Below are 22,318 nucleotides of genomic sequence, written 5' to 3'. Positions count from 1 at the left end.
TTAAATGCCCAAAGGGGATCAATACCGCAAACACAAATATAAAACCATGGGAGTAAATAAATATGAAATCATCTCAATAAGGGACTTGGTTTCAGATTGCAAAACTTAATCGTATCTCTTTTTGATCTGAATTTTTACCTTTCTGTGACACTGGCTGCATGGATGAAAAGGCAAGAAATGACTTATAAAGCAGCAAATCTGTCTTCAGATTTACATTCAGACTCCAAGAATTATCCAAAGGAAGGCCTTCAAACAGCCCTTAGGTGAAGTTGTAAGTTGCTGCAGAAGTTATCAATTTTCACTTTATACAGACAAATTCTACTACTGCCCCAATTAGCAGAAGGTGAACAAGGTACTGTAGGTTCAGAGATCTGACCAGACTCATAATCTGACCCTAGGGTTCAGTGTGCCTGGTTTTGTTTTTGACTTTTCACTGATAAGGAATTGTAGTCTCTTCAAAAGAAGACAAATTAAGAATACCAAAGCCAAGAGTTTTATACTCTTTGGGTGTTTCATGACCAAAGACCACTGCAGTTTCTCCACCTCTATTACCACTGTTTTCCTTACTAACTCAGAAACATTAAATGAATTATCAGATATTAAGCTATCAGTATCTGAACCCACTGAGATATCTAAACTCTCATGTATACCATGAAAAACAGGTATGACCATTTGCCATCTGGAATGTAAGAACCCAGTTTTTTCCTTTATTTATCTTAAGTCACTTTAATCTACACAAATATAAAGGAATGGCATAAACATTACTAGAAGTTTTAATAATAATTTCGGCAAAAAATCAGGTTTTCCCCATTTTCCAGGTTTTGAAAGTACTTGCCTATAATTTGGATACAATTAACTGTTCCCCATGAATCTGTAAACATAATATTCATCTTATAAATATTAATTCTAAATTTCAAATAAACTTCTAATAGATGCAACTTTATTATTAATTCTGGTCCTTTTTTCCCCTGCATTTAAGTAATATGTTTTATCTTTTGTTTCCTCTGGCCCTCCTTTTTGAACTAACACTGTCAAATGCAATAGTCTAGGAAGGTTGACACTCCGGTACTCTTTTGCCTGGAAAATCCCATGGACGGAGGAGCCTGGTGGGCTGCAGTCCATGGGGTCACTGAGGGTCGGACACGACTGAAGCGACTTAGCAGCAGCAGCAGCAGGAAAGGTTGACAACCCACTCCAGTACTCTTGCCTGGAAAATCCCATGGACAGAGGAGCCTGGTGGGCTGCAGTCCATGGGGTCACTGAGGGTCAGACACGACTGAAGCGACTTAGCAGCAGCAGCAGCAGCAGCAGGAAGGCTGAATTTTGCAAGGTCACTTTCTCTCCTCTCGAATTCCAAAATATTTTCATCTTTAGATTATGAACGCCATTTAGAATGATCAATCAATTGAATTTTTTCACTTCTACGTGAATGTTTCCTTCTGATCATCCTTGTGTACAAACCTATTTCAGTAGCCATTCACTTAGAAATTGCACCAAGCAAGCTGCAGTGCACAATCAACAATGCATGAACACTGTCACAGGCCTTTTTAGCAAAATGAGATAATCCAGGTTTTTGTCACAAAACATCGTATGGATTTTGCAGAATTAAACTGTTCCTGTTGAATGACATGATGCTGAGAAAATCAATTTCCTTTTTGTCCACAGAAATATACTGTGTACTAATGAAGTACTGAGTTTGATAAAAATTATGAATACTGTTCCCTAGCTCTTCAAATTCAGCTACAGATGGTCCAGTACTTATAAAATGTCTTCTCCTATCAATTTTTTTTCTCCTCACCATTATGGACAGAAAACAGAAAATTCTGACTTAACTAACTATATTCAGTGAAAGCTAAAAATAAGATACAAAGCTGGTATCCACAGACTTCTTTTATACCAATATTTCTCAATAATTTTTGAAGAGCCTAAATAGCATTTCATACCATTTTTTCTTAATTGTGACCCCATGAAATTTTAATCCTAAAAATAAACTATACAGATGTACTGTGAAAGTGAAAGTCACTCAGTCCTGTCCACTCTTTGCAACCCCATGGACAACAGTCCATGGAATTCACCAAGCCAGAATACTGGAGTGGGTAGCCTTTCCCTACTCCAGGGGATCTTTCCAATCAGGGATCAAACCCAGGTCTCCCACAATGCAGGTGGCCTCTTTACAAGCTGAGCCACAGGAGAAGCCCCAGATGTACTGTAGATACCTAAGATATTTTGGCCATCCCTAAATACCAGCTTTTAATCCAATTGAGAAAACAAGTTTATATCTTCTTAAAACACAATGCAATACTTTGGCAACATAGTAAGAAAACAGAGAATGATCCAAGATTTGGTTTCCTAGTTCACCCTGATGCTGGGAGCAGTTCTAATATTCTTGGTTTTTTATTGTTTTAGTCCTTAGCATAATTAGAAATAACTGATGAGTAACGATAATTAGCAAAATGTTTTAACATACAGGAAAATTAAGATCACAAAAAGCTCATAATGAATCTTAGATTTATAAAAAGTGCCGAATGAAATCATTTAAGGTAACTGTCAGATAGAACAAACTTTATTTACAAGTAATCATCTTTTTGTTTTCAGAAGACATCTTTAAAAACAATAAAAGTAATAAACATCAATTCTTACAAAGGGTTATAACTACTTGAAAAAGGGGGTTAATACTACTAAAATTGAGCCAATCAGAAAATATGTGACTCTAGGCATGATATAACATGAATTATCACATCTAATTAAACTTCAAGCCATCAGAAAACACATAGACTAGATAAACTGTTAAATGACATCAGCAAGAATAGCCACAGAGTCCCAAAATATGTTAACATCCTACAGAACCACCAACCCTATTTCTTCAACAAGTCAATAACATGAAAACCAAGGAATACTGGGAAACTATTTGACATTAGCATGGATTTAAGAGACATATCAAATGAAAAAAATGACTTTTTTGGATTTTAACTGGAAGAAAATCAATTATATAAAAATATCTTTTTAAATAAAGATGAACATGGGCTGAGTATTAAAGGACATTATAGAATTACTATTAATATTATTAGGTATAAGAGAAGCAATTATGATTATGAGAGAAAGTATCTTTTTTACATGAATTATTAATTATTTAGAGGTGAAATTACATGATGTCTGTGGTTGTTTTAAAGACTAAAGGAAAACAAAATGAGGTGGATTTAACAGTTATGGCAAAACAAAGACGGTCTGGGTAGTCAGCAGTAGTAACTTTATAAATATTGCAACTCATATTTTGTAAATATTTTAAATGTTTATTAAAAATTATTAATCAAAATAATTTAAAAATTTTAAAGTAATAAGGTTTCAAGTACCTGGTCACACAGCTAGTGACCAACAGGGACTGAAGGCGCCTGCCTTTTTTTTTTTTTTAATGGCTGCACCACGCAGCATGTGGGATCTTACTTCTCCAACCCGGGATCAAACTCTGCAGTGGAAGCATGGAGTCTTAACTGCTGGACCACCAGAGATATCCCTTCTACTGAATTTTTTAGTTCAAAACTTTTTCAACAGAATTATGCTTCAATAACCTCTCCCTCAAAACTTTTCTGTTTTACAGTGCATAAAACTACCACCCAAAGGATTCCTCACAACTTAAAATCTATTTGCTATATAAAACTCTTACATCTATTCGTTATTTTTATGAACACAACCCAGTGAGTAGGCAATGATCCAGTTTTTTATAGATGATCAAAAGCACATCATCTTCCTTTTTATCATATTATCAGAATTTATCAATAACAAGTTGATTCTAAATTAAATTTTGTTCAAGGATCTAGAATTGTCAAGTTTAATACTTCTGAGTATCTTAGACGGAGAAGGCTATGGCACCCCACTCCAGTACTCCTGCCTGGAAAATCCCTTGGATGGAGGTGCCTGGTAGGCCGCAGTCCATGGGGTCGCTACAAGTCGGATACAACTGAGCGACTTCACTTTCACTTTTCACTTTCATATATTGGAGGAGGAAATGGCAACCCACTCCAGTATTCTTGCCTGGAGAATCCCAGGGACGGGGAGCCTGGTGGGCTCCCGTCTATGGGGTTACACAGAGTCAGACACGACTGAAGTGACTTAGCATAGCATAGCATAGCATAGTATCTAAGAAGATCCTATTGTGCTGGGTCTATTATAAAATTCAAAGATCAACTAAATAGCAAAAATGTATTGCTATATTGAAAGGCTATAATTAATACATTCATTTTAGCATTATAAAATGAAATATAATTAACAAGTTGTCATATCACTTTAATAGAATAAAAGTTTGATATATGAAGCATAAATTAGGGTGAATTCCTTCAATGTATCAATTCACTTCCTTTCAAATTTTATTACTTCATTAGGTCAAACAGTCCTTGGCTAAATAATTATATCCTTCATCAGATAGAGTAAATTTCTATCCCAAATTTGGTTCAATGTTTCTAAAATTTGAACTTTTTTCCCACATAAATTCAATGCTACTCCTTGACTATATAGAAATGATATCAATCATCACCAACTCAATACATATTTACAGCACGGATGATGATGAAATTATTACATTAGCTAATGACTATTTCTTATAGATAGATGTTTTAAGAGCCAAATAAAGTGCTGATATCCCATAGTTAACACTCAGATAAGGATATCTTGAACTGTTAAACTATCTATAACTTTCATTATCATTATATCCTTATTACTATAAAAAGAGGGGGTTTTTTTTTCACAAGTTTTAAGAAATTCCATAGATAACCTAGTAACTGATTGCCCAACAAAAAGTCATGATAACTAAAGCTGTAAGTTGATATTTAAAGATAGTAGAGTACAGATAATTGTGCTTTCCCATGATGCAGCTTTACAAGAGTATATATCTTATCCATAAAACATCAAACCTGGATACAGACAAGCCAGATTTAGTGAACACATACTACAAACACTTTTGAATGAAAAGATTAATTTGACATTATCATTGATGAAGGTCCTCTAGCTTCTTCTTTATAAAATGTTAGTTATGGGAATGAAGATGGGTGTTTTGAAGTCAGTCTGTTAAGCTCAAATAATAAATCTAATTGTTTGAAAAGTTGATCTCTATTGATCTGATTTCTACTGTCTGAGAAATTCACGGTAAGTCAACTTTCACTTGGTTGAGTTAACTTCTTGAATATTAGAAAACACTTAATCTGACAAGCGCTTCATGCTTTAAAAAGAGAAAAGAAAAGCCCCAATACCTCGCCATCCATTCCAAAAATGGACGGTTTCCAATCTGCACAGCAATTTACTTCTCCACACTATCTAGTTTGACAAGATATCTATCTAGAAAAGATCAAGTAATCTAGGTATGATACAAGCAAGATAGAGAAAATACTACTGCTTTTTCTCCTTATTCGTAAAACAGAACTCCACTAGTAAAGACTAAAAATGCATTCCTCAATTTCATAACATGTGGCAATACACTGTTTTTTATATACATCTCAAATTCAGGTAAAATCTCAGGAAAAATACACCACTTATTGCTGTTAACATTAGTCTCTCTAATTCTCAATTTTCATGGTTAATTTTAATGTATTAAACATTTCTTACTTTTTGCATTCAATACGTTTTCTTTTATTGTTCCCCAAAACACACAGTAAGAAACCTGCTGAATACAAATCTCATTCAAATCAGTGATTAAAAAAACCTTGAACAGATTAGAATACCAGCCATGCCATAATCTTTAAAAGATGGTACAGACTCCATGAGAAGCCTTGTCAAAGGCCAAAAACATTAAAACCTCATGATTCTTTTATTATTCATTTCAGTTTTAAACCCTGAAATTTAAATACATACATGAAGAAAGGAAAACGACTTACTTGTTCCTTCTATAAGCAGTTCCTGTCCATGGCTACCCAAAAGTGTCCGAGAAAGAAAAGGTGCAAAATCTACAAATATCTCTCGCAGAAGAGGAGCTGCCTTTTCCAAAGCATGTTCGAGCCTCTCTGTAATGCTAATGGAAAGATGTTATTAATTATTGTTGATTAATTTTTAAAGTGAGTTTCCGTAAAAATGTAAAATTACGTGAAAAACTGAAAATCATCTAATGACTCACTACTGCTATGTACATCATTCCTCTGCCTGGAGTATCCATTTTTATCCTATTGCACATTGCCACCCCTCGTCCACACAAACAACCTGGAGAACAACCATTCCAAACATCAGCTCTTATTAGAAGTCTTCACTGGCTAGTAGAGAGCGCTTGATTTTGGCCCCATGATAACCAAAAAAACTTTTTTATCAAAATTTAACAACCTTCTATCAGATTTTCTATTGACCATGACCATGCATATATACATGCATTCATATTCACATGTGTTCATACATAAATAAATAGTTGCCAATGCGAAGCAAATTCAAGTTTTGCTTTTTGCAACTTTATGGAAAATTTTTAATCAAATTTTTATCAAATTTTATCAATCTTTTATCTAATTTTCTATTGACCATGACTATGCATATATACAGACAGACAGATACATATCCACACACATACACATACATACATAGTTGCCAACGTGAGGCAAATTCAAGTTTGGCTTTTTGGAACTCTCTAGAAATTTTTTTTTCAATATTTTCAATCTGCACTTGGTTGGATCCATATCCAACTATATACATATATACATATTTAATGAGTTAAATGACCAATCTAGACAGCATATTAAAAAGGAGAGACATTACTTTCTCAACAAAGGTCCATCTAGTCAAGGCTATGGTTTTTCCAGTAATCATGTATGGATGTGAGAGTTGGACTATAAAGAAAGCTGAGCGCCAAAGAATTGATGCTTTTGAACTATGGTGTTGGAAAAGACTCTTGAGAGTCCCTTGGACTGCAAGGAGATCCAACCAGTCCATCCTAAAGGAGATCAGTCCTGAGTGTTCACTGGAAGGACTGATGTTGAAGCTGAAACTCCAGTACTTTGGCCACCTGATGGGAAGAGCTGACTCATTTGAAAAGACCCTGATGCTGGGAAAGATTGAGGGCAGGAGGAGAAGGGGACGACAGAGGATGAGATGGTTGGATGGCATCACCGACTCGATGAACGTGAGTTTGGGTAAACTCCGGGAATTGGTGATGGACAGGGAGGGCTGGTGTGCTGCAGTTCATGGGGTCGCAAAGAGTCAGACATGACTGAGCGACTGAACTGAATGAGTTAAAAAAAAAAAAAGTTCCCTGCATTTCAGGAATTTCATTTTCTAACTATGAACCAAACATGGATACACATAGTCACTACGTATTTACTGTTCCTACAAAGAGTACTCCTATTTATACTGGCAACAAGAGATGCTACTGAGATTATCAGCAGGTAAGCTGCTGGAAACTTCTGTGGTCAACAACCACCTCTTCCCAGGTGTTCCACATAATACTATTTCTCTCTATTGATCTCATGGAGCCTCTTATCCCTGGATGATATCATAACTATGAGCCTACACTTGTAGCACCCAAGTACCTTTATTTGTAAAATGCTATGCATTTTCCAATTGTGGTAAGGCATATATCAAGGACTCTAGCCACAAAGGCTCTAGTGGTGAAATACATTCACAGCCTTCTAAATTAGAACTTGAAACACATATTCCTAACTAGACAAGATAACAGACAGTAAAAATCTACCTATAATTCAATATCAACATAAACTTATTTCAGCATTTCTAGGGAAGAAGAACAATGAATTCCAAATGTTCAATCTACAATCATATGAAATGTAAGCCATTAGTTACTAACTACCTGTGAAATTAAATATTTGTTATCCATTCAGCATTTATTGATCCCAAATAGCTAATTCTCAGGAATCTTTTACACTTCATCTTCTTTCAGAAAAGAAATTCTAAAATATTCCCAAGCCTCTAAATGTCATCTTTTTTTAAAAAGTAATTTTTAAAAAAAATTATAGCTAGATATTTTAAGACTTATCAAAAGGAATAAATCACAAATATCCAAATTAATAGCTTGAATACCTCATATTTGAAACTTGGTCTTGTGGAACTGAACCAACTGTTGGAACTGCAGGTAATTTTGCATTAGATGATCTACCACCTATAAGAGAAAATAATCATTTATGGGATGAACAAGAATTCAACAAAAAAGGTATCTTGATACCAAATCACAAAAAAAAAATACTATATTGCATTTTTCCCGGTGCATTTTGCCAGAGAGCACAGTTAGTAAAGAACCTGCCTGCCAATGCAGGAGACACAAGAGATGCAGGTTCAATCCCTGCATCAGGAAGATCCCTGGAGTAGGAAATGGCAACCCACTCCAGTATTCTTGCCTGGAAAATCACATGGACAAACGAGTCTGGAGGGCTACAGTCCATGGGGCCGCAAAGAGTCCAACATGACTGAGCATGCACACACCCATACATTTTTAATGCCTATTATAATTTGATGGGACTTCCCTCGTGTCTCCTTGGTAAAGAATCTGCCTGCAATGCTGGAGATGTGGGATTGATCCCTGGGTAGGGAAGATCCCTTGGAGAAGGAAACAGCAACACTCTCCAGTATTCTTGCCTGGGAAATCCCATGGACAGAGGATCCTGGCAGGCTACAATCCATGGTGTTATAACAGAACTAGACATGACTTACAGACTAAACAACAACATAATTTGGATAACATTAAAATCTACCAATTAACAAGGTTTTTCTTGAATCATTTAATATATAATTCTCACATAAAGGAGTCTTTAAAACCATCAGCTGAAGAAGTAACAGAAAATTCTGAATCACTCAATTGGGATCATGATTCATTCAGTTCAACATCAAATAGCAACGGACATACCCAAGTAGAAACTTCTTAAAACTGAAGCATAAAGGAGAAACTACTAATTCCAAATTTAGCTTAAATAGGTATGCCTCATTACCATGACAACTGTATGCAGTCACTAAATAACTTCTGCTCTATACTTTAAATGCTTCTGAGTCTAGTTCAGCAAACATTATGCAATGATCAACTGAGAAATCTTTCTTAAGTGATGGCAACAGAGCATAGACTCGCTCCTGGGTGTCCTCCCTGTAATTAGGACATAACCTGATGTTGTATTTGTCATACTATATTTCAACTGATTTTTTAAATGTCCTTTTCCCTCGTATACTAATCTTTTTGAAAGCAGAGATCTCATCTTTTTCATTCATCTCTCTCAAACACCTAAAGTAACACAATAGAAGGTTCTCAACTTATAGTTGCAAAAATCATTCCCTTAATCAAACCATCTCCCAGATTTTAGTAGGTCATTCTTCCCATATGGTATAAATTTCCTCTCCATTTCCTATAATTTTATGTCCCTATCTTTGTTCAAACTACTATATAAAGTTAATTTCGATCATGTGATCTAATTGTGCTCTCCAATGAACACTCCCAGATATCCTTATTTTTGTTTATCTGTATTGTTCAATGGCCAACTCACCCTCTTAGAGTACAAACTGTTCACAATATCCTGCCCTACACAGAGCTAACTTCTTTATGTTTTACAAAAATAACTGTGCTAATAAATTTTACTTGGCAAGAGAAAAATAAATACCAGGAAATCAACTCTGACAAAGTCAAAGAATGGACAATACATGATATAGGAAGTTTGAAAAAGTCCAGAAGACTAATTTGGATGGTAATTTACTGAGGCTTGAAGAGTTCTAAAAAGTTCACAAAAGTAGAGGAAAAATAAAGTTCCCATTTAAGAATCAGAATACATGAGACAGAAAAGCATTTAATTTAAGCTAGGAAGAAGACCTGAAGAAACAGAAGGGTCATTTCCTAAGATTGATAACAGGGTGAAAGAAGAGGAGAGAGGACAAGTGCGGTGTTCAATGCCACTCTCCAACACAAGGGTCACAAGAGTCCCTGGGACTCCACCAGGAGGGCATCCTAACAGCACGGAGGGGACGCGTGCAGGAGATGCTCATATTTTGCTTGCATTGGCAGTCCAGGAAGTGAAATTTCCATTTCTAGAAACAGTGTCTTCAAAGGACGCCAAGTTAGTATTAGAGCAGACTGAAATCCCATCACAATTCTATAGAGGGACAGACCAAGAAAGGCAGCTGACATACTGAAGCAAATGAAACAAAGATGCAAAGCTTACACACAAGGAGGGAAGAGAGGCTTGAAGAATTCTGGAATCTATTAGGATGCACTATCAGAGGTCTGCTGCTTTTGATCCATTCTTAAAACTTCAGGCGTGGGCACACTAGAAACACCTAAAGTAGACAAAATGGTGTGGACAGAAAGATAAGAGAGAAATAGAAGAAATTTCCATCTAGCATGCAGAAAGAAAGATGGTAGAAATAGGTGAGAAGGTAGAAAACCAGCCTCTTTGGCATTGGGGAGCTGGCTGTAATGTCAACTAGGCCCTGGGGTGGTTACGGGCTGGCCTTAGAACCTACAACTAGGTCATGGTCTTCTTTTGCTGACTATGAACAATTTCATAAAACAGCAACATCAAACAATGCCATGCCATGACTATGATGAACCAACATAAAATACCACTCCGTAATCATGTCCCAAAAGACCAAAACATGAACTCCAGGCAAATAACAAAGATGGTCAAATATCCCGAATTCTAATATGAAAGACTGCTATTTCTTTACTAATTGAGTTTTAGGCTCTGTCAAGTCTTCCATGATTCTAGGTAAGACCTAATTAGGATATCTAAAATCATAGAATTACCCATGCTTCCTGACAGTACTTAATGCAGAAGAAAGGCCCACTTCCATAACCCTGACCTCAAATTATCATTTTTTTTCCAATTATTTTATTTACCCAATGCATGGATACATCCTGATTTTTAAATTCAGAAACGTTCTGTACAAGCCCTCCTAGTCCCAGTCCTTTTCCAAAGGCAGCCACTAGACGCAGTTTGGAAACATATCCTTCCGGACTCTGTTCTCTACACTTACATACAAACTCAAATCCTTTAATAAATCGTTTTCCCGGAGATGTCCCAAGTTTCCTCATTGTCTACATTCTCCCTCACTGAATTAATTTATTCAAACAAAGGTTTATTACTAGGATCTTGATTGGAGGACACTGATACAGACTTTAGACAAAGTCATCAGAGAAAAGATAGGAATCGTGGGCTCATTTTAAAAGAAACAGAATTTAAGAAATCTCTAAGTAAGAATTATTTTCCATAACAAAATTTAAAAGAAACAGAATTTAAGAAATCTCTAAGTAAGAATTATTTTCCATAACAATCTATTTCATCTTGGTAAGATGCACATTCTCCCACATGATAACATCTCTTAAATCAATGAATTTTACAAAGGTATCTTAACAAGTAGTGAACTAGAAGTTGAGACCTAATTGTGAGAAAACTGGATAAAATCAGGAAAGCAACAGAATTGAGTCTGTAATTTGGTAAATGACTAAAGAAGGGGGAATGCAGTAACTCTCTGAATTCACTGTTTTGACAATCTACAACCTCAAGATTATATAAACTAGAGGAGAAACACTTGTAAAATATAAGCATATCATCTGAGGACACGTATACCTTGGAGATATTTTGGGTTCAATTCCATACCACGGCAATAAAGTAAATATCACAACAAAGCAAGTCACACAAATTTTTTGGTTTCCCAGTGCATAAAAATCCATTTGACATCATAGAGTTACAACATACTTTCAATCTGTTAAAAAAAAATTTTTTTTTAATTTTCAGAAAAATTTCTAAACCACACTGTATCTGAAAACCACAATAAAGTGAAGCACAATAACTGCATTCTTTTACAAATTGAAGATCTATGGCAACTCTGCATCAAGCAAGTGTATGGACACCATTTTTCCAATGATACTTGCTCACATCACATCTAAACATCCACATTTTGGTGCTTCTCATATTTCAAACTTTTCCTTTTTATTATTATATTTATTATCGTGAGCTGTGATCAGTGATCTTTGATGTTATTATTGTAAAACTATTATGACTGATGGAGAAGGCAATGGCACCCCACTCCAGCACTCTTGCCTGGAAAATCCAAGGACAGAGGAGCCTGGTGGGCTGCAGTCCATGGGGTCTCGAAGAGTCGGACACGACTGAGCGACTTTACTTTCACTTTTCACTTCCACACATTGGAGAAAGAAATGGCAACCCACTCCAGTGTTCTTGCCTGGAGAATCCCAGGGATGGGGGAGCCTGGTAGGCTGCCGTCTAGGAGGTCGTACAGAGTCAGACACAACTGAAGTGACTTAGCAGCAGCATTATGACTGAAGGCTTCAGTTATGGTTAGCATTTTTAATAATAAGTTATTTTTAAGTTAAGGTATACACATGGTATTTTTAGACATAATGCTACAGGATAGTATAAATAACTTTTATATGCACTGGGAAACAAAAAATTCATGTGACTCACTTTGTGATAGTCACTTTATTGCAGTGGTCTCCAAGGTATGCCTGTATATAAAACATATACTCTCATTAACATACATATCTATATAGTACACTCCCTAACCTGACCCCTGAGAGGACCTGCGAGCATCTAACACCTAACTGTATGCACCCTGGCTTGTGAGTACTATACCCCACTATACAGACAAAGCAGAAACAGTTGGTTTAGTATCTGTGGAAGAAAAGCACAAAATGAACTTGAAACATCTACTTTTGTTTTCTAGAAGGCAAGGAAATGTCCAAGGAATGACAGGATATGTCCCAGTGGCAAAGGGGCCAGCTTAAAGGGACTCGCACCTACCAAGATGAAGACAATCTGAGCATGAAAATAACAACAGCAACTGATTATAATATGTCCAATAAAACAGGAAGCCATGAAGCCATGCTGATAAAACTGACTGCTGATAAAATTAACAATCTGGAAAATAGGATATTTAAAGAATTTCAAAGTATATCTCGACAAAACACTTATTAATCACAACTCTACAATATAGAAACCTGGCAGCTATACTTTAATCAAGTGATGAAAGTGGTCACGGTCAAGCATTTTAAACATTTTAACAAATCAAAATTGTGCACCATATGATCAGATTCTTTCCTTCTCTGTCCCAGAACAGTTCTAGCAGAGAAATATAATGATTTTAATCAAGAGGAAATATCAGATCAACTCAAATTCAGGGACACTCATTTGGTTGTTCCCAGTATTTTACAATAAACAATGTTTTGTATGTGCTTATATAAATCTATACGCACTCCTTTATATCCTTGAAGTAACTTCCTAAAGTCAATAAGCCCAAAGTTTAATTGTTGATACACACTGGCTTCCCTGGTAGTTCAGCTGGTAAAGAATCCACCTATAAAGCAGAAGACCCCCATTTGATCTCTGGGTCAGGAAGATCCCCTGGAGAAAGGGATAGGCCACCTACTCCAGTATTCTTGCCTGAAGAATTCCATGGACAGAGGAGCCTTGAAGGCTACAGTCCAAGGGGTCGCAAAGAGTTGGACACAACTGAGTGACTTTCACTTTCATACACTGTCAAATTGCCCAATTGCCCTAAAGAAAGAAAAAGTAATTTCCACCTCTTTATTAATAAAATTGAATATATTTTTTCCAATTGACAGGAAACATAATTGACTGTTCTGATCTTTTGAGTATTTTTATTGGAATCTTGTTCTTTATGATTCCACTCATCAGCCACCCACAACCAAAGCATTTTCAAATTGAATCCTAGCTCTATCAATAAAAGGTCAGTTTGTTTGATAACAGCTACCCTTAAGAGGTTATAGAATAAAAGTTTAGGGAAAACAGAAAGGATTCTGTCACTTACTGTGTGACCTTAGGCAAAGTTACTTAAGCTCTCTGTGCTTTACTTACCTCATCTAAAAAATTAACAGTGATACTCATGTCACAGAATTATTTCAAGGATTAAAGTACTTAGAACCTATACCACAGTAAACATACAATGAGTGACAGTTTCCCTTCCTACTCTTCTATTCTAGGACCACCTTTAAAATATTGAAAGGAAGTTATCATGTTTCCCTTTAGTCTGTACTTGAGGCTGAAAAGACACCCAAATTTTTCAATGATTATTCATGTGACATTAAGCACAGGTAACTTAGATGAAGCTTATAAAGTGAAGTACCTTTACAAATTTCCCCATACAAACTTAAGATGAAAGGTAAATTCTTTTGAAAAATCTAGAACCCAATCCCAGATTTCACTGCTATAAAAAGTGGATTGCCAACAGTTTCATTTATCAGATTGGTATAAAAAACAAAGAGCCAAAAACATTTGGTAAATCTAGCCACTGTCCTCCACAGGCTGTCACTGCCTCACACCATTCCCAAGATTTCCTGGATTACTTCAATTTATCCAGGCACTTTGATTCAGCTTGCTCACTCAACTAAGGCAAAGTTAATTCTGGCTATAGATAAACAAAGCCAGGCTCTAATCAGGGGTTTTGTAGATTTAACTAATTCAGAAACAGCAAAGATCTGGGATAACGTGACCTTCTGAGAAACATGATTGGTCTTTAGGCAGAATCTGATCAATAATCAGCAGTTCTGATTACAGGTCTCAGACAAACAGAAGCATTGGGAAATGTGGACTGTTTTATTGGAGAGCGAGTACTTCAGCAATCTTCCCAGTTACCCTCTGGATAATTACCCAGCCTAGCTCTCAGAGTGTGGAGAAGGCAATGGCACCCCACTCCAGTACTCTTGCCTGGAAAATCCCATGGACAAAGGAGTCTGGTAGGCTGCAGTCCATGGGGTCGGGTCGCTAGGAGTCGGACATGACTGAGCGACTTCACTTTCACTTTTCACTTTCATGCACTGGAGAAGGAAATGGCAACCCACTCCAGTGTTCTTGCCTGGAGAATACCAGGGATGGGGGAGCCTGGTGGGCTGCCATCTCTGGGATTGCACAGAGTCGGACATGACTGAAGCGACTTAGCAGCAGCTCTCAGAGTGAGCATACTCCTACAAGACAAACTTATCCAGAGTGAATCTCTCTTTTCCACAACACATTTTCTTCCCCTTCCATTGATAATTAGAGTTGACTTTTCTTTTTATTAAGATTATAGTTTCTTGCTGACCTTCTTGCCATATCGCCACCCGGCTCAAGAGAGAGCGAGCTATCATTACATAAAAAACTAACAAATTAAATATAATCTATCTTAATGAATAGGATTGATTTGTAAATGAAGTACACATTTTTTTCATACTAAATTTTTAAAGTACATGTATCAATTCCCATATTTTCACTGCCAAATGATTTCCAGTCTTGTATTTTGAAATTAAAATTTCAAACTGGAAGGCAAGATAAAGTGAAATTGAAAATATTTATTTCTGTCAGGGCCAATCCTTCTATTCTCACATAACGCTCATTAAGTCCTTCAAAGACCTAACACTGTTATTACACTCAGTTAATGATACCTGCGATTTTCTAGATTCCTGACAGCAATATGATCATTGAATCATGGTTGGCCACTGACTTCTGCTACCAGTGATTAATGAAATATTTCTGAGCTGTTTTTAGAGATAGTTTTTAAAAACCATCTTTAAATAAAGAGTATGTTGGACATTTTCCCTAAAAGGACTAATTGGCATCTTTTCTTGATCTTTTCTGAAGTTGACATAAAGGAATTATAAGGTTCAATCTAGTTAAAAATAGAAATAGAAGTAAAAAGTCTCAAGAAAATGTAAAGTAAAAAGTCTCAAGCTTCACAAAATAGTTTAAAACATTAGCTTTAACTGTCCAAACTGAATCTGATTTTAATAAGCTGAAATATATATCAAAATTTGCAAAAGACAAGGAGCATTGAGGGATCAAAAAAAAAAAAGTAACAAAAATAATTCCTTGATACTACCCTAGAAATAATGTCAATTTTCAAACCTACATTTTTTTATTGTGATCTATAGCAGAAAGGGATTTTCTTTAACTAAAGTTTTTAAATCACAAGAAGACACATTATGGAGAAAGATAAACGAATCAATCAGCAACAGTTTTAAGGAAAAAAACACACAAAATTCACACCAGGTGTCCTTCATTCCTACCAGACATAAAAATGTAACTTCCAAATACATTCTGTATTTTTTAGCTCAGATTAGTCATAAATTTATGACAAATTAGTTTTAAACTAATTTAACAATAAAAATATTTTCAACAAGTGATCACACATGTAAATTCAAAAGCTACTTCCAACCTGTGAAATGCTACTGACTTATCTTTTCATTACCCTTACACTGATAAACTGTCTCCTTTAAACTGACATTTTTCCAGACACTCAAAAGAACAAAAAGGAAAATGTAAATAGATCATCTGTCTAGCATCTATCCAGAGAATAGCCAATTGTTTATTCAAGGTCCCTAAGGGTCTACATAAATAATGTCCTTTGCAATAAAGTCTCATTAAAACAAATGCCAATATTTAATCCCTAAACACTGTATTTTTCAACTGCATCCTCTCTCCTTTTCTCCCTCTCTCCCTCCCCACCCATTCCAGACCTATTCAAGGAGGGACAGTCTACATGCCAGTTTAAACTCTTCATTAAATAAAAGAAACTTTTATTGAATAAGTAAAGATAAGCCTCTTGGGTCAAACATCATATGAAGTGAAGAACCAAGTATTTTCTTTCGACATTAAAAATAAACATTCTAATTCATATCAATAATATGCATGGCTCTGATAAAAATACAGAGCCTAATATTCTAATAAAGGTATGATTATTGAATTTTGCAAATTAGCAGACTCAGCACTTAAAGAACTTAAGAGCAATTCATTTAGATCCTTCACTGGGCTTACTTCAATTCTGTTTTAATCATTTACGCTTTGCAATCACATACATTTGAAAAATACCACAGGATATTTGAATAAAGAGTAACTGCATCTTAACATGCAGTCTGGGCAATTAAACCTTTACTAATGAGTAACCTGAAAATCTATAAATTTTGATATATTTCTACAAACCTCTGTTTTCTCTTTCAGTGTTCTTTATAAACAAATATGCATACACAAAGGGTATACTTTGTTCTCTGATGAATATTTTACAACTTACTTTGAAACATCTGTCATTATTATATTAAACATTTTTGCTAATAAAATGCTACAAGAGCTAAGAAATATTATTCAAACCAAACTCTGAAATTTGAACACTGATCATCATTTCAATAATGTACGCTGCTTTAAAATTTATTTACAAATTTATTTTTCACAAAATTATTTTGGAGGTAACGTTTTAACAGAAAAGCTCTGACCTCACATAAGCTGATAAGCTCCAATCCTTTTTCTGGGATCCAGTCCCAGTTTCTCTTTAATTGTGCCACACATAAAACACAGCAATCTCATTCTGATATCAAAATTTCCAAATAAACTTTTCTGGTACAAAACTCATGTTTTATGTTTTCTAGTCCCATGATTTCTTCCGAGGAAATTTCCATTTTGCTAAGCTACTATCAAGCATATTTTTATTAACCAACAACTATTATTCAATATGAACAGTTCATTTTTTGTTGCTGACTCACTATAAAACTCAGAACTGAAGTCATCCTATGGCACAAAGGTTTATTGTCTACAGGGACAGATATTAACTATACTTTCAAATAAAGAAAATAATCCCTGATCAAACCCAAGACTATTATCTAACTTGCTCAGATTTACAAGAATAAACTGCCCAGCCCAGCACATAATCACAATAACAATCAATTCATCCACAAATTATTTTCCCCAAATCCTGTTTGAATCAGAAGGATAATTAGATTCAATATACTGCATATAGCCTACTTTTTAATGGCAAATAACTTAAATCAAGAGATCTACCAAAAAAAAAAAAAGAAAAAAATCTATCAACTAAAATTATTAACAGCAGAAATCTCTCTTTATTTGATTGGATTCCAGGTGAAAAGAGAACAGACTACAAGGGAAGTATGGTAGGCAAAAGCATGAAAAGCAGGGCTGTAGCTGGGAGGGACTGGGGGCGGGGGGAGAGGGGACAACGAGGACGAGACGGCGGGATGGCATCAGCGACTTGATGAGTGAACTCTGGGAGTTGGTGATGGACAGGGAGGCCTGGCGTGCTGCGATTCATGGGGTCGCAAAGAGTCGGACACGACTGAGTGACTGAACTGAACTGACTGAGGAGAGTCAGAAACAGGATTTCTTATCAAAGCAATAATATTCATGGCAGCAGTCAATGGAATGGAATAGAAGCAACAAACTAAAATCGTACCACTTAAGTGACAACAGGAGCCTAGTGACAAAGGAAGAGGGAAAAGATATCAAAACAAGTGACAAAACTAAAGACCACCATCATAAAAACAACTTACAATGACTTAAAAGAGAATGAATTAATTTTTTAAATAATGGGAGCTAGAGAGAAAAACGAAACTACTACAAATTCTACTCCAAATTGAAGACAGTGGGAACTATTTGGGAAATACTACCACCATAAACTATACAAAATTTAAACAACCGGGGGGAAACTGGTAAATTATGACCTGGACGCAGAGTGCTTCACTAACTAAAGCCTTTGACTGTGTGGAGCACAACAAACTGTGGAAAGTTCTTAAAGAGATGGGGACATCAAACTGCCTTAACTGTCTGCTGAAAAATCTGTATGAAGGCCAAGAAACAACAGTTAGAACTGAACATGGAACAACAGACTGGTTCAAAATTGGGGAAGGAGTACATCAAGGCTACATATTGTCACCTTAAGTATTTATCTGTTTAACTTCTATGCAGAGTACATCATGTGGAATACCAGGATAGATGAAGCACAAGTTGGAATCAAGCCTGCTGGGAGAAATAATAAGCTCAGATATATCCAGATGATACCACCCTATGACAAACTTAAGACAGCATATGAAAAAGCAGAGACATCTATCAGCCAACAAAGGTCCATACAGTCAAAGAGAATTGGACCATAAAGAAGACTGAGCACTGAAGAATTGATGCTGTCTAATTGTGGTGCTGGAGAAGACTCTCAAGAGTCCCTTGGACTGCATGAAGGTCAAATCAGTCAATCCTAAAGGAAATCAACCCTAAATATTTCTTCAAAGGATTGATACTGAAGCTCCAATACTTTGGCCACCTGATGTGAAGAGCTGACTCACTGGAAAAGATCCTGATGCTGGGAGAGACTGAGGGCAGAATGAGAAGGGGGCAACAGAGGATGACATGGTCAGATGGCATCACCAAGTCAATGAACATGAGTCTGAGCAAACTCTGGGAGATGGTGAAGAACAGGGAAGCTTGCAGTCCATGGTGTTGCAAAGAGTCAAACACAATTTAGCAACTGAACAACAGTAACATCCAACAATTACAACAGTCTTCAAGATAGAAAATTATTCTGTAATTCTGCATATGGTTCTTCAGGGTGAGTATTTTATATTATAATGATTACTGGAAAATGGCTTCAGAAAAAAATCCATCATACTGTTTTATATTAAATAGCAAACCAGCGTGTGTGTTCTCACCTTGCAACCCCACTGACTGTAGCACACCACGCTGCTCTGTCCACAGGATTTTCCCAGGCAAGAATACTGGAGTGGGTTGCCATTTCCTACACCAGGGGATCTTCCTGACACAGGGGTCATGGCAGGTGGATTCTTTACCACTTGTGCCACCTGGGGAGCCCCCTCTCTATCAAATATTACCTATAACTCAGCCTTTTTCTATTTATATTAAATATTACCCATATATCAGCTTTCTTTCTATTTATCTCTTCTGAAGACTGCAGGAAATTTTTTCTTTCCCTTGTATCACTATTATTTATTTTATTTAACACTTTTTCTATCTTTATTGAAGTAAGTCAGACAAAGACTGCACAAATTTTTAAAACTCAGATCCTATTTAATTTGTTCCATAAACTGAAATTAAAGGGCACTGTATTCAAAGTAAGATGAAAATACTGAACTTACTACATATGGTCCAGGAAGTTACAAGAAATTAATATTACTGAATTTAAAAGATGGCAGAAAGTTTCATAGATATTAGTAACATCTGCCTTTTTCCCAACAGAGGGCTGGTCTAGAAAAATCACAGTTGACTCTTTTTAAGAGTCAACTTCAGAGGTGAAAGAACAGAAATTTGTTTAACTGGTCCAAAATAGATCACCAAATTGCTTCTTCTCCAAAATACACACACACAAAAAAAAAACACACATCACAGTATAATGGAACAATAAAGAAGAAGGAAATTCTACTAGAGTACTATACTTATTTTCCTTTATAGTTTCTCACTAAGACAATGAATGATGAAAAAATATATACATATACAATACTATTGCAAGATATTAATGACACAGGAATGAAGAGGGGGTAAAACTAAGAAGGTATAATACAGGAACTCTCTATCTTCCATTCCTATAACTTAAAACATCTAAAAAATAAGATCTATTACTTTGCTTAAATGTTTTAATAAAAAATGAGACAGCACAAGGCTGCCTACTACCTTGAAGCTTTTAGCTTCCTTGTAAACATTTTCCTTCAACAACTATCTTTCCTAAGTATAAAAATAATATGTGAAGTGAAGTCACTCAGTCGTGTCTGACTCTTAGCGACCCCATGGACTGCAGCCTCCCAGGCTCCTCCGTCCATGGGATTTTCCAGGCAAGAATACTGGAGTGGGGTGCCATTGCCTTCTCCAGGGGATCTTCCTGACTCAGGGATTGAACCCGGGTCTCCTGCATTGCAGGCAGACGCTTTACCCTTTAAGCCACCAGGGAAGCCCAATAATATAGGATTACGGATAAATTTTTGGAAAATTAAAAATTTCAAAAATCAAAATTTCCAGTAATTCATGGGAATAATAATGTAGCTTCAGTGTACATTTCCTTGCTTTTTATATATGAAAAATATATACATACTTCAAATATTTACTATTACACAGCATGTTATGTCCGACTCTTAGCGATCCCATGGACCGCAACCTACAAAGCTCCTCCGATGGGATTTTCCAGGCAAGAGTACTGGAGTAGGTTGCCATTGCCTTCTCCCCAGAAAAATACTATTTACATGAAATAATGTCCCCCTTGTTTTAACTTGGTCTTTTTTTTCCTTATACACTGCAGCAGGTTTAATAGCAGCCCCAAAAGTATGCCCAAGTTGTAAGCCCCAGAACCTAGAGAGAGGACTGTATTTAGAAAAACAATCTTTGTACCTGTGATTGTGGACTCTGAGATCCGATCAGCCAGGATTAAGGCGGGCCCTTGTCTGTCTATGCTCAGCTGCTCATTTGCGTTGACTCCTTGCTACCCATGGACTATAGCCTGCCAGGCTCCTCTGTGCACAAACTTTTCCAGGCAACGATACTGGAGTGGGTTGTCATTTCCTACTCAATAACTTGGTCTTTTTACTATCACATAGTCTTCAAGTTCACCTGGTATTATCACTAAGTTTCTAATCAACAGCTAGGATTTAAGGTCTTGCACCCAAGACTTTGGAAGGAATATAGAAAGAGAGATGGGACAAAAATCAAACTGCAGTGAGAGTTACTGAACTACCAAGACTAACACCTGAATGATGACTCGGGGGCAGCATTCCCTTCCCAAGTATCTAAGTCAGACACTATGCAAGAGAGAGCAAAGTACTGGACACCACATGAACATCTGGCAATTGACAACCAGACTCAAAGACCAAATTTCACCAAAACTTCCTTATACTAACTCTACGTATATACATCTCAAGAGCAGGGACAGGAAAAAAGTATTTTAATAGATCTGTCATTCATTCATCCACCCAATCAGCGGCATCCAAATCATCATACATTACTATGTTTAAGTGGGAAAAGTACTGAAATCCTTGATTTAACTTATTTCATATTACTCAAATTTATTCAGAAAATTGTTAAATAATCAACAACATACTACAACAGTATATTCATTTAAAACATGCCTTACAAAACTTTTTACTTAATCAACAATCCTAAACTTTGCTAAAATGAGATTAAGAACTTTTTGGTTGTAATCACTGGTAACAAACTCACCAGGTGATTCTCCCCCCACATCTGAGGCTTGAGCTGAATCTACCGAAGAAACCACACTAACAGCATTGGTAGGTATACCTGTAAGTGTGGAAGGTAAGACTGCTGATTTTTTTGTTGCAACGATGACACTTCTGTAATAAAGAAAATAAATAGATTTTAAAATATAGAAGATCACACAGTTACATAAATTTCAAAACACAAAATAGGAAACCAATTTCTTTCTACCATATTATCTCTATTTTCATGTACAATTTAGAAAATATTCTCAACAAGGACTCACTTCAATAGTATTCACATTAATTTATTCTTTACTTTTCAGAATCAAGATAATGTTCTATGAAAATATAATAATACATGTTAACATTTAAACTTATATTTACTACATTCTTTAAATTTAAAATCATCTTTAATTATCCAACTTAAAA

At 35.9% G+C, this 22,318-nt stretch overlaps 1 protein-coding gene across 7 annotated transcripts in view; it reads right to left on the bottom strand.

Moving 5' to 3' along the window:
• Positions 1–22,318, bottom strand: part of LRBA (LPS responsive beige-like anchor protein) — a 753,999-nt gene that overhangs the window by 535,835 nt on the left and 195,846 nt on the right. For 6 of the 7 annotated variants that reach the window (XM_061384015.1, XM_061384012.1, XM_061384016.1 and 3 more), the window contains exons 31-33: positions 21,894–22,024; positions 7,996–8,074; positions 5,862–5,995 (exon numbers count right to left, since the gene is read on the bottom strand). In XM_061384015.1, coding sequence (XP_061239999.1) covers positions 5,862–5,995; positions 7,996–8,074; positions 21,894–22,024 — 344 coding nt within the window. The remainder of the gene's footprint in view (positions 1–5,861; positions 5,996–7,995; positions 8,075–21,893; positions 22,025–22,318) is intronic. The other variant, XM_061384019.1, reaches the window with a different exon arrangement.

This window comes from Bos javanicus, chromosome 17 (genome assembly GCF_032452875.1).
Source record: "Bos javanicus breed banteng chromosome 17, ARS-OSU_banteng_1.0, whole genome shotgun sequence".
NCBI lineage: Eukaryota > Metazoa > Chordata > Mammalia > Artiodactyla > Bovidae > Bos > Bos javanicus.
The sequence above is the reverse complement of the archived record's forward strand: the minus strand, read 5'-3'. Positions and strand labels throughout refer to the sequence as shown.